This window comes from Rhyacophila brunnea, unplaced genomic scaffold (assembly GCF_057557595.1).
Source record: "Rhyacophila brunnea isolate RB1 unplaced genomic scaffold, BYU_Rbru_1.0 scaffold_11, whole genome shotgun sequence".
Taxonomy (NCBI): domain Eukaryota; kingdom Metazoa; phylum Arthropoda; class Insecta; order Trichoptera; family Rhyacophilidae; genus Rhyacophila; species Rhyacophila brunnea.
In genome coordinates this window covers 33,508,577-33,521,205 of record NW_028232763.1, presented here as the reverse complement: position 1 = coordinate 33,521,205, position 12,629 = coordinate 33,508,577, and the positions used below count along the sequence as shown (strand labels likewise).

The following is a 12,629-nucleotide window of genomic DNA, read 5'->3' as shown; positions in this document are numbered from 1 at the left end:
CGTGCGTTGGTGCAGGATTTACTTGATACCAAACGCATCTGATTAGAATTTCCACTTGTATTTTTTTTATTCAGCAGCGGTGTTGTGTGTCTGAGCCTTTAACGTTGATTTGAATTTAAAAAAAATGTTTCCAATGGTTGCAAAATATTATCTACTTAATGTTGTTAATGCAGAATCGGATGTTAATAATTTGTTTTGGCTATTTTTCAAAAGTTAATGTTTTTTTTCATTTAAAATGTCAATATGAATAGAAAGCCACTTTTATACATGACCCAACATCGCAGCGTAGGAAAGCATTTGAGGGTCTAGAAACAAAAACGGCAGCTTCCTTTTTCGTAAAGTATTGGCACGCCATTTAAAAACGTCATATATCTTTGACCCATACCTTATACCTATTTGAGGTGTAATTTCTGAAAAAATATCTTTAAACGTTTGTATACCTACGAATAGTATGAAACATTTTATCATATTATATTTTAGAGATATTAATTATACAAGAGATAAATAAGTGTAATTTTTTTATTGACCTGTCAACATTTTTCAAAAATGAAAACTGCCGGCTTTATTTCTAGGGCCTTCGTTTATTTGTATATGCATACTACTGAATTTTCTAGTATTTTGGCCAATATTTTCATAAATTCAAATACTATTATAACATGAAACGGTACATTTCAAAAGAAAATGCATATTCCTGGTCCTTGTACGAAGACCAATGCACGATAAATGCAAAATTGGTAATTTCGACTATCAGATTAAGTTAAATATTCAGATATAGGTAGTATTTCCATACAAAAAATACCACGATATAGTTTGGCAGAGAATTTCATCTAATACCGACAACCTAGGATTTTCAGCGATTTGATATGTTAATAGTACACTCTTAACTAATTTTGACAGTAAAGTAAAGTTATATTATGTATGGGTCAATTACAGTTACATAAATATTACATAGTGTTAATAGAATTATAAGAAAGCCTGAAGAGGAATTTTAAAATCAGTGAAACAGTAAACTAAACCTCATATTATTGTGATTTTGGTATCTTTAGAAAAAAAACAGCTGTTTATGAAAATATCAGACTGTGTGATTGTTTGTAGGGTGACCAGTGACACTTGACTTCCATTGAATAATTTGAACTTGTGCGCGTTGCAACGCAGGACAACTTATTATGACTGTGTTATCTTGTGTCTTTTTCTGAGGTCTGCAATGGACTGTACGGATAATACAGCCCCCCCTCGTAGTGAAATGTCTAATAATTAATTTATCATGTGCTTAAATAATTACACCTGATTACAATGGACTAAAAAGGTTGCAAAGTCCGTAAAATATAATACTTAATAATCAATACAACATAAATTATTAAAACACCGTAGTTCAGGTCCACCAAATCAGAGGCATGCATGAACATTGCAATATAACCAGTTCAAAAAATCCGCCATATTTCGTTTACGTGACTGAACTAATCGACGAGCGGCGCTGCCATGCGCCTCTTCAGATATATGTGCTGCTGGTCGGAGAGCCTTGGAGGATAGTCGTCATCGTAGACGTCGTGTGCTGCACCATGTATCGAGCGCTGCTGACTAAAACTCCGCGAGGATATGTGGCTAGGTCGGCGCTCCGGAGGACCAAAAGTACGGGTTCGCTAAAACAGTATATTTGTTTTTTATGTATATTATATAATATACGTATTAATTACATGTTTGAATTATTGAGAGGCACGTGGGTTCAAATCCTGCGTGTGACAAAAAATATTGTTTTTTTTGATAATCACCATTTCTCCTAATAAGTCTGTTAATATCAATGGCGAAGGGTGGAGGTAGGCTGTTAAGATCCGCCATAAATAGTGCACACCAAATTTTGTCAGTCATACGTATTTGTTTTCATTCAAATAAGACTTCAGTTTACAGATTAAGAGCATACATCAGTGAAACGGCAAATAATTTTCAGCAATAGGTGGAACGAAATTTCGCACTCGTTGCCAATCGAAGAGGGGTAGTCGATATATGAGCACGTCAATTTGTTTTGTGATGGCGTCGGAGGAATATATTCTTAAATCGTGTAAAGCTGACTGAAAAACGTCACGCGTATACTCGAAATAGAAAACATGTCAATGAATATATTATTATTAATACTACTTCTTTTTCTTCTTTCACCCTGTCACGTCCCAACATTGGGGCATAGGGCAAGCACAAGTTGGCGCCACTTCCCTCGGTCCATCGACAACTCCTGTGCCTCCCGCCATGTCAGACCTGCAGCACGTAGGTCGCTTTTGTAGCATCGCTGCAGGGTGAGGGAGGGCCGGCCACGGCGACGTACTAATATAACAATAAACATAACATTAATGGACGCATGTTGAATTTTTATGACAGATTATGTTTTGTTCCACACGCGTCGTTTGCACAATCTGCGCGTCGCTTAGTCACGATCTTTTTAGACCATGCCTCAGCTGAAATATCTAATAAAAAATAATAGTAAAAAACCATAATAGATATTAGTCAAAAAATACTCGTCTATCAATTAAATCATACATAACTTCGAATATTTTATAGACAGAATAATTTTTTATATCTATTATAGTTCGGTTGAGGCAGGGCTGCTGAAAATGAACCAGCAATATGTTTAATAATAATATTTGTTTTCTTTTTTCGTATCGCCCAAAATATTATACCAAAACTATTATGGTTTGGTTAAGGTAGGTATTAATTGATTTTTAAAAACTAACCAATAACATCTGTAGATGTGGTCTTAGTTCAATAAAAACAAATACGTATGATTAACAAAGTTTAATGTGCACTATTTATGGCGGATTTTAACGGCCTACCTTCACTCTTCGCTACTGGTTAATATAACCTCAACTTTGTGGAGACTAAAGTTTTCCAAGTGTTACCCCCATTTTTTTGCACTAGAAAGAATTTTCCAGGGTTTTTTCAAGGTGGTTTCATAGGCCCTGGCCGAATTCAAATTAGCAATAGCCGATGCGGGTAGACGAATGGTTTTCCGGTTCGGCCGGCACCATTTTCATTTGATTAGTGTCATGCAGAGTAGCTTGCGTGCCAAAGTCCTTAAAGAAACTAGTATAGTAATAGTAAATGCGAGGTATCCATAAAGGCGTGTAGAAAAAAAAACCTTCCGACTCTTCCAAGTCTACTCCACTCACGGATTTTCCTCAACCGCGATTCGTGTATTTTGAACTGTAGGTTTGTATCTTGGCCCTTGCTAGTTTACTTGACAATGTTAATAACTCTCTCTTGAGTTTCCATTGATGGCCGATTTTATAGCCGTTATCATATATCGATATTGAGTCTGGATATGATTGTCGATATGTAGAGAAAACATGTGCAGGCACTTATGCGTGGCGCCTCTACCAAGATGAAAATAGTGCGTCCGAGTATAGGTCGAGCAGCTAATATTAGATTCATTTTCGCACTCAGTGGTTGGGACAGTTTCAGATTGCGTATATTTAATGTACCAGCTACCTGAGCTACCTATTTTCTTCTCAAAACACTTCATTCTGCTGTGTGATCACTTATCAATATAACTGTTAAAATGTATTAGAAACTACAGTTACTATCAAATAAGGAATGTAATGTTTTCAAGTATATATTGGTGTATTAACGGCCCACGTGCCACGTAGGCCAAAATGGAGATGTCATGGTATTTTCAGAGCATAATAAAAAAATGTTTTTTTCGGTTAGGTACATGTTCAAACACGCGCGTTAACATGATCTTACTCCCTATTTAAGTTATCGTTTGTCAATTTATAGCTACGGTCGTATGTTGCAGCTTAATCACTGAGAAAATGCCAATAGAAATGGCGCATTTCAAAAAAATACTACCTTATTCTTAGGTCAATAATTATTATAAAACAATCAGTATCTTTAGAATTATCTTCATGTGTGTTAATCGTGCCCATTTTTTTGAATAATTAAATGCCTAATTCTTATCACAGAGATTATAAATATAATTTTTTATTGTAAATATTTCACTATATAACGTTAACATTAATTTTACTAATGGTTTTATAAATACGTTTAAAAATTAATAAACCTAAAAAATCTTAACACCACTTCACATGGGTGTACTGAAATATGACTATATTCTAAAATATTAGATCGAGAGTTTTAAAAGAATACTATGATGTAATAAAAATACTTTATGGAGTCAGCAAATGTTTAAAATAAATATAAAGGATAATAAGGCTTCAATATTATATAAATAGATTATCTATAACGTTTAAGGAATGTCCAGGATTATGCTCTGAAAATACCATAAAAATCTCCATTTTTATCTACGTGGCGCATGTTGGCCCTTAAGGCGATGTCTTTACCTACCAGAGGCACCCAACGGAAAAATACGAAGCTTGCAATTTGAGATATTTTTTTGATAATATACAATTTTAACCGTGTTAATATGTAGGTACATATATCTGAAAACATTAAAAAGAAAAATATTTTTTTATTTTAATAAATTATTCTGGATATTTTTCAAAATGAACCCCTTTTCCAACCATTTTTCTGTGGTAAATTATTTAATTTTTTATTGTATGTATTAAAATTTTTTGCTCACATTATAAAGCTATATTTATAGTGTTTTTTTTTCTCTAAATAAATATTTTAAACGAAACCTACCTGTTTAATTGTTATTTTGGATTGCCCATGCTCATTTTTCGTATTGTTCTTTGCAGATCAAAATCGTGCCTCCAGCCCCGCGTCGAAAGCCAGCGGAGTGGTGAATGGACCCGTGGCGGTGTCATCCCCTATCCTGCCGCCGGCCGTCGCCGCGTCTCCTCAACTCCATCAGCAGCAACAGGTTCAACCGTCGCAGCAGGTGCGGAAGCCAGCGCCTCCGCCTACGCGAGGAGTCGAGGCTTTGGCCGTCCTCGTGCACTATCTCGTATATCAGGTAAATCCCTTAAAATATTGTAAACATCCTTCTTGTACTGGAGTTGCAGCCGTTATATTATATTAGCATGAAAGTGATTCTGGAGTATGATTAAATTACTTCGCATTGCAGGTTAATTTGTAGCAAACTTCAAACTTGTAGTTTCATATTTACACACCAGCGCATCTATTCTATACATAAGACTGCAATAGGCCGCTATCGAAGGTAGTTTTTCATTTTCAAAATGCTTATTCTTCTCAGCGTTATATTATGGTCACGCTTACAAGTATCTTCTTCTGACTCAAGTTTCCATGCCATCTCAGCTTGTACTAGTCCTCTGACACACAATCAATCCACTTCTTTCATGGCATCTTCCTAGACCCCTTTGATGAGATAGCCACATCACCAGGATCTTCAGTGTCCTCAATAGTGTTGCCATATTTCCTAAGTGAAATAGTACCGAGCCTCCAAAATTATAGTATTTCAGCAAAAAATATAGTACGCGTTGAATGACCAATACTTTTCTGCATTTTCAAAAAAATTTCGTATAAAGTAATTAACGTCACCCTTAAACAAAAATTCAAGCGTAAAGTAATTAACGTCTCGTTTTTTTAGACACAATTTCAAAAAGGTAAGTAATTTAGTTCTCCGGAGCAGCTTTAGGGCTATTTATTATCGATTACCTACTTTTTTCCGAATTTTGAAAATTATAGTATTTTGGGCGTACTATACCTGTTTTATATCGTACATAGTACGCAGCAAACAATTATAGTACAAATACTATAATTATAGTACGGTTGGCAACACTGGTCCTCAGTCCACCCAGTTATCTACTGATTCTACATGTCGAACATATATTTTTACGAGTGCCTCTTGCTGGATATAATCATTAATTATAACATATTATAATATGTATCAAGCAAAAACTACTAACTAGGTGCATTTTATTATTTGACTAAATTCAGGTCAAATAATTATAATATTTATTATATAATGGCATTTTTGAATAATGTTGAATAGTTAGTATGTTGATGTTTTTTAACACACTGTGAATTAATCCACAAATCGGACAGTTTTAATTATTTAGGATTATACTACGAGGTAAGTTATACCTACGCAAAATTCGAAGCCATAAAAATTACATTTGTGTCATGTTTTGGTGTGATTATCACTCGATTCGTACTGCTTGTTTACCTATTGATATTATTTTTCATGAAATGTTAATTATTATTGGAAATCCGCAAGTCGTTTACCTGTGTATTCAGTTATCATCAGCAGGTAATGAATAAATATAAAGAATGAACCAGTATTAGGTATTGTTGTTTTATTCTTCCATGAATTAAGGTAAAAACAGGTAATGCTAATGTGAATAAGTACTATTATTAATTAATGTGATAAAGTTTTGTTTTATAGCAATAAAAATCCGTCTTGGAAGACTAATAATAAAATACTAAGTAATCAGCCGTTGATGTATTCATTTCATATTGTATTACCTACTCTTTACGTTATTTCCGTAGTTTGTAGTTGGTAAAATACCAAATGGTTCTATTATTTTCGTTGCATTTTTGGGATTTACATAATATTTACCATATTGTGAATACTGAAGTAGATACCTACCTACATAAATGTTTCATTCCTGAATAGTCTATAGAATAAAATAAATTGTTCTTATGCAAAGATGCTGAAAACCCACAGTACCTAGTTCAAAGGTAAATATTTACATTACAGCAAAAAAAACTTGATGTTGTTACAATATTAAGTAGAGTACTCATAAGTTTTATAGTATATTAGATCAAATTATATTCACTCGTATTAATATATGTAGTAATAAATAAATAAATAGATAATAGTTAAAAAAATATCATTACTTATATCATTTTCATCCTAGAGCCGAGTGCAAAGCTATGAAGCATATACCTACTCTTAGTGATTAATATATTATCTTTCAATTGTATAGTCTAATTGGTTGAGCGGGTGTCTTTCTATTGATGCGAAGCTCTGGGTCTCGAGTTGGAATTTGGGGCTGTTCAAAAATGCGTGTTGTTTTTTCAATGTGAATTTTATCCAGTGTAATGGTCCAATTTGTTGGGTGAAATCGTAACAACTATTCCTCATAAAAAAGTATGTTGACGTAATCTCCACACCGCGGAAGTCCACATGCTTCACTTAGGTACAGTTACTTAGGTGGATTTCTAAAAAAATATGAAACTCGATTATTATAATAAACATGAGAAATTATAATTTTAAATCGTTCACGACATGATATAAAAAAATGAGTACAAATCGCACAACCAGAGTTGAGGCGACCGAATACTCACACAGACGCATTCAAAAAAGGAACAGCCTGTAAAAGAATAGGTACTGTATTCGTATTGTTCAGAAATTCACCAATACACACAGTCTTTCATATCTGTATTGCACCAACTCTGACTGAGAGACCTATAACAATATGTAAATAAATATACAATATGAGTAAAAAATATTTTTTTTAGTACTTACATGGAAGCACACCGGGTGACACTATCTTAAAAACCTATAAAACAACGTCCACCTAAACTCATCCACGTAAGTTGAGTACCTATATCAATATCTATAGCGATTTGATTGACAGTTATTGCCCTCGTAATTGCCATCGAAACTAATTATAGCCCATTTGTCATTACATGAATATAGGTACATAATACATAATTATATATTATTTTTCTTATATACCTACATGCCAAAGTTTAATAGCACCCTGCAACTTAAATTGTATTGTATTTAAACATAAGTAAATTTTGATTATGGACTGGACAGCATAGTTGAATAATAAACCAATAATTACTTAATTATATCATAAACCAAAACCAATAATAAATAAGGCTTGGGATTGGGGTACCTACCCCAGCGGATGTGACGTAGATGCAGTCACCAAAGGGGCAGATAGGTATACTGTGTGTATGAGGGACTGGGGCATGTTGGAAAGCTCTGGAAATTGTCGATAGTTGGAGCCAGTAGGAGATATTATGTATGTCGCCGAGAAAGAAGAGGATATGTAAATTCGATTGCATTTTTTATATGTGATATCAAGATATAAATTATTATTTTACTGGGTTTGTATTTATTGAATTTTAGTTACAAGGGAGCTGTTAAATTTTCAGTATGTTAGTAATGTGACTCGTTTTTTACAGATGCATTTTATTCAAATTTTAGCTTTATAATTTTTACAATAGTATGCATATATTTTGGGTAGGTACTACATTGCAATATTATTCAAAAAGTCTTTATTGTATGCGATTGCGCAGTGCGAGGTTAATATCGATTCAGAGTAATAACAGGACGGCGTCTTCTCATCCCATCTCCGTTTAACTTAACACTATCACTTGAGTGATTCGCACAAAATTCCCCACTAGATTCTAGAGTATTTTTAGAAATATACTTTTTATAGCGTCCAATAGAGAGTTTAATGGAAGTGTAATTAGTATTAGATATCTAGCGATGGAATTACTTGGCACGCAATTAAATAATAGATAGATTATCTTTGATACAACGTTGGTTTAAGTCCATGGCCATTTGTAAAACCCTCTTCCTTCAATCCCAAGCATCCAAGCTCTATTTCTCCAGTCAGTGACTCTTTCTGCATGTATCTTAAAGCAGTCCGCTCATCTCCTCCAGAGGTTAACTCTTGAACCGGGCGCCTACTGGGACTCCTTCATTAACACTTTGTAGAGCTTTAGAGAAATTGCATCAAACTGCGTGATTTGTCGAACCGAGTATACGTCATAAATGAAATTGGTATAGAAATTAGAAACCTCATTACTATTTTGATTTACTTAAAAAAAATGCAACAAAGTTGTCGTTACAGTAAGGTTTTATATAAACTAAAAACACATTTAATAATATGTACATGTGATATATATACTCGGTTTATATATGTATTTAAAAAATACAAATAAAACCGTTATATCGTACACAGCCCAAGTAAAGCAAATTATCATGTTCGATCCTGATCAGAGCATACGGACCTCCATAGGCCATTCGCTCAAACCTTCTTTGTACTGGATCAAATATATTTTTTATAATAACCATGCCCTTGCTTTCTCATTCAAGGTAATTGAGAGGGTTAATTACAATGATGTACAGTTAATTATGTTCCTCCATTTATATCTTCAATTTCATTTATAGCCAGAATTAAATATTATGTTGTGTAGTGTTCTTGTGTTGTTTTGTTGTTTAGTATTTCGTGAGGTTTTTGGAGATCAATTTTATGGTTATGCTGTCTACACAGAGCTGTGAGTGTCCATCGGTCATTTTATAGTATTGGGCAGTCGTTGATGACACATACATATTGAAAGATAAAGATAATAAATAACAATCATAAAAAATAAACATAATTTTTTATTATTGTTAGTTACTGATTAATTTGAATGCTTTTATTAAATTTTCAGTACCGTGTATTTAATACTACAATATATCTTTTAATGCCATTACTAGATGACACTAGTAGTTATTATACTCTCCCTTAAGGGGGGACATGCTCGTCGTAGGTCAAAATTGAGTTTTTTTGTATTTTCAAACCATGATCCTGGACATTCCTTAAACGTTGTAGATAATCTATTTATATAATTTTGAAGCCTTATTATCCTTTATATTTATTTTTAATATTTGATGACTGCATAAAGTATTTTTATTACATAAAATAGTGTTCTTTTAAACCTCTCGCTCTAATGTTTTAGAATATAGTCATATTTCGGTACATGAATGTGCAGTGGTGTTAAGATTTTTTTACATTTATTAATTATTAAACGCATTTATAAAACCATTAGTATAATTAATGACGAGATAATTTTAGTAAAATATTTACGATAAAAAATTAAATTGATAATCTCTGTCATCCCAAATTTTACAAGAATTAGGCATTTTATTATTCAAAAAATTGGCAAGATTAACACATTTGAAGATAATTCTAAAGATACTTATTATAAGCTATGTTTTTGACCATTCAAGTGTGATAAAAATTTTACGAATAATGATTGCTTTATAATAATTATTGACCTAAGAATAAGGTAGTGTTTTTTTGAAATACTCCATTTTTTTTGTCATCACCCAGTGGTTAAGCTACAACATACGGCCGTAGTCATAAATTGACAAACTATAATTGAAGTAGGGAGTAAAATTATATTAACACGCGTGTTTGAACATGTCTATATGACAACATTACTATATGAAAAAAGTGGACAGAAAACACAAAACGTTCAAAGACTGATCGGGGCATTTAACACAATTGAGCCAACGTCGACTCAAAATAAGCGCAATTTTTGCAACATCAGAGAATTTTGTGTATCAAAAGCGTACGCGACAGTCTCTGTTTTTTAAAATTCCGTTTTAATAATTAATGTTTTGAAATATTTTTGTTTTAAAATAACATATTTTTTTGGAATTTGCCTGTTTTTACACTGATTTTAAGATTAAATTTCCCGATATCTCAAGAATTCTCGAGAATTATTTTCTGGAAATCCCGAATCTCGAGAATTCAAAATTTCATCATTACGGGAAATCCCGAATCTCGATATTGAGATTTTCTCGGGAAATACCCTTTCGGTTATTTATTTTTACATTTAATTTATTGTTAAGTATTAACTAGCTTTCAGCCACTTTCAGCTATCAAAGTTTGCTATAATATTATACTGCTTCTCTGTGCTGAAATCGGGAGTCTTTATCAAATCGGCTGGGTGAAATTTAATATATTTAATATTAACATGTGTATCCAGGCGACATGGCTTTTTGTCGTGGTCTCTTATTACCATCCCTTTTCCCACCCTTTGGTTATTTATAGAACCAGTGGCTGCCATCAGATATTAATAAAAATGGTACAAGTTGGTTTACAGGAAGCCAGGCGGGAACGGCGCTAATTTTCATAGCTGATTTTGGCAAATTTCATGAATTCAAGAATGAAAACCTAACCTAACTTAATAAATAATCCAGTATATCGGCTATTTTCAGTTTTTGGCTTGCCGCCAGCTTCCTGTAAATTGACAAGAGCCGTCAAAATAATAGTTTTAAATACATACTATTCTAAATTGTTAAGCGGAAATGGTGAAGTAATCCATTTTTGTAATTTTTAAAAATCTTACTGACTATAGAAATACTTCATTAAAGACTTATTATTATGTCAGAGCGCCGCCATATTTAGATTAATAAAGCCTGAGCATAACTTTTTGCACAAGCAACGAGTGGTCCACAGCCACACTATTTATTGATAACGTACATGCAAGCAGAGTTTGGTATTCTATAATGACTGAAGAGTATAAATAAGTTATTAGTTATTGTCGTTTATAATCGACTGTCACATTGACAAACATCCTAGTGTATTATGATATTATTATACACAGAAGAAGTTTACTTACTTTGATCGTCACTTCCAATTATTAATAACACATAACCACTAAATCAGATGAACTCCAAGGTCTCCAAGATACCTACGTTAAAATAATCTGAAAGAAATCTGAAACTAAGAATACTCAGACAAGTGGACACGACAGACGCGTCAGTATGAGCACTCTATAGACAATGACAGGTCATCCATAGACAACGGAAGGAGCGGAAAGGTAGGACCAGTCGAGAATATATCGGCTTTCCTCTTCAGTCGGCAATGGTCATAGTGATTAACTTGGGTTTTCAACGAAATATTTTGTAGTGTCTCGTTTTAAGTTTTCTACCTGATATTCATAATAATTAATGATAATACATTTCTCGGAAATTAATTCGTAGAATTATAAATGGCTGCATTTTTATATTAAATTTCGAAGAAATACAGCATGTTTTTGTTAACTAAATGGATTCAATTTATAGATACATTAATTAGTGACATTAAAAATTCGAATAGCTTTCACCACCTTATTTTTGCGTAAAATAACAAGTAACAAACAATATATCTTCTACTCGTATATAAGTTATCGCCAACCAATAAAAAATGAGACTATTATGTGTATCGTGTGTCTATAATATATTTCTGTGTATAATAATATAAACACACATATTATATTCTTCTATTGGTGTACCTGTTTATAAATATAAATATTTCTCATTGACAATCGTGATTGGTCGTGATTCAATTTACTAACCTCACGGTGGAGTTGTGAGTGTCCGTCTCTGATGGGTGCAGGTTCGAAGCCAACGTCTGACAAAATTCACATCTGTTATATTTTCAAGCTGTGTTTGATCCACCGTTAGGACCCAATGCGCTGGATGAATTATGGACAATCACCCCCCGTAAAAAAGCTGTCATTATAAACTTATAAACTTTTCTCTAGGGATGCTTATATGCTTCACATGAGAACGAAAATTGACATTTACAATCTAACAAACTAGATATTTTATTATATTTATTTACAAACGATTCTTTATCTTTACCTAATGTATTAGTAATAATTATAAATTCCTATAATATAACTCGTTTCTAACCAGTGGCGCCCGTGTCTTCACCAATATTATGTTACACGCAATAGTTTTGAATCACGTGAATAAATAAAATTATTTCGCTGTTGTTTTTAACTTGGACACAATCGCGATAACCAGTAAACTAGGCATACAATATGAGGGAGGCGATTAGTCAGTTCAATTCCTTAGTGATTATGGGATAATTTGTTGATCTTAAGCATCCCGACGCTTCGATGATTTTGTCTATCGACAATCATTGTCATTATTTCCTCTCTAAATTCTTTCTTTAAGCACCACGGTGCGTGGTTGTTATATCAGTCCCGTGCGGCTC

General features: G+C 33.1%; 1 protein-coding gene across 1 annotated transcript in view; it reads left to right on the top strand.

Annotated features, from left to right (window-relative positions):
* LOC147078637 (uncharacterized) overlaps positions 1 to 12,629 on the top strand; it is a 337,516-nt gene that overhangs the window by 306,057 nt on the left and 18,830 nt on the right. Inside the window, exon 6 of the mRNA XM_085960322.1 lies at positions 4,683 to 4,900. Within this exon, the coding sequence (XP_085816448.1) occupies positions 4,683 to 4,900 (218 nt within the window). The remainder of the gene's footprint in view (positions 1 to 4,682; positions 4,901 to 12,629) is intronic.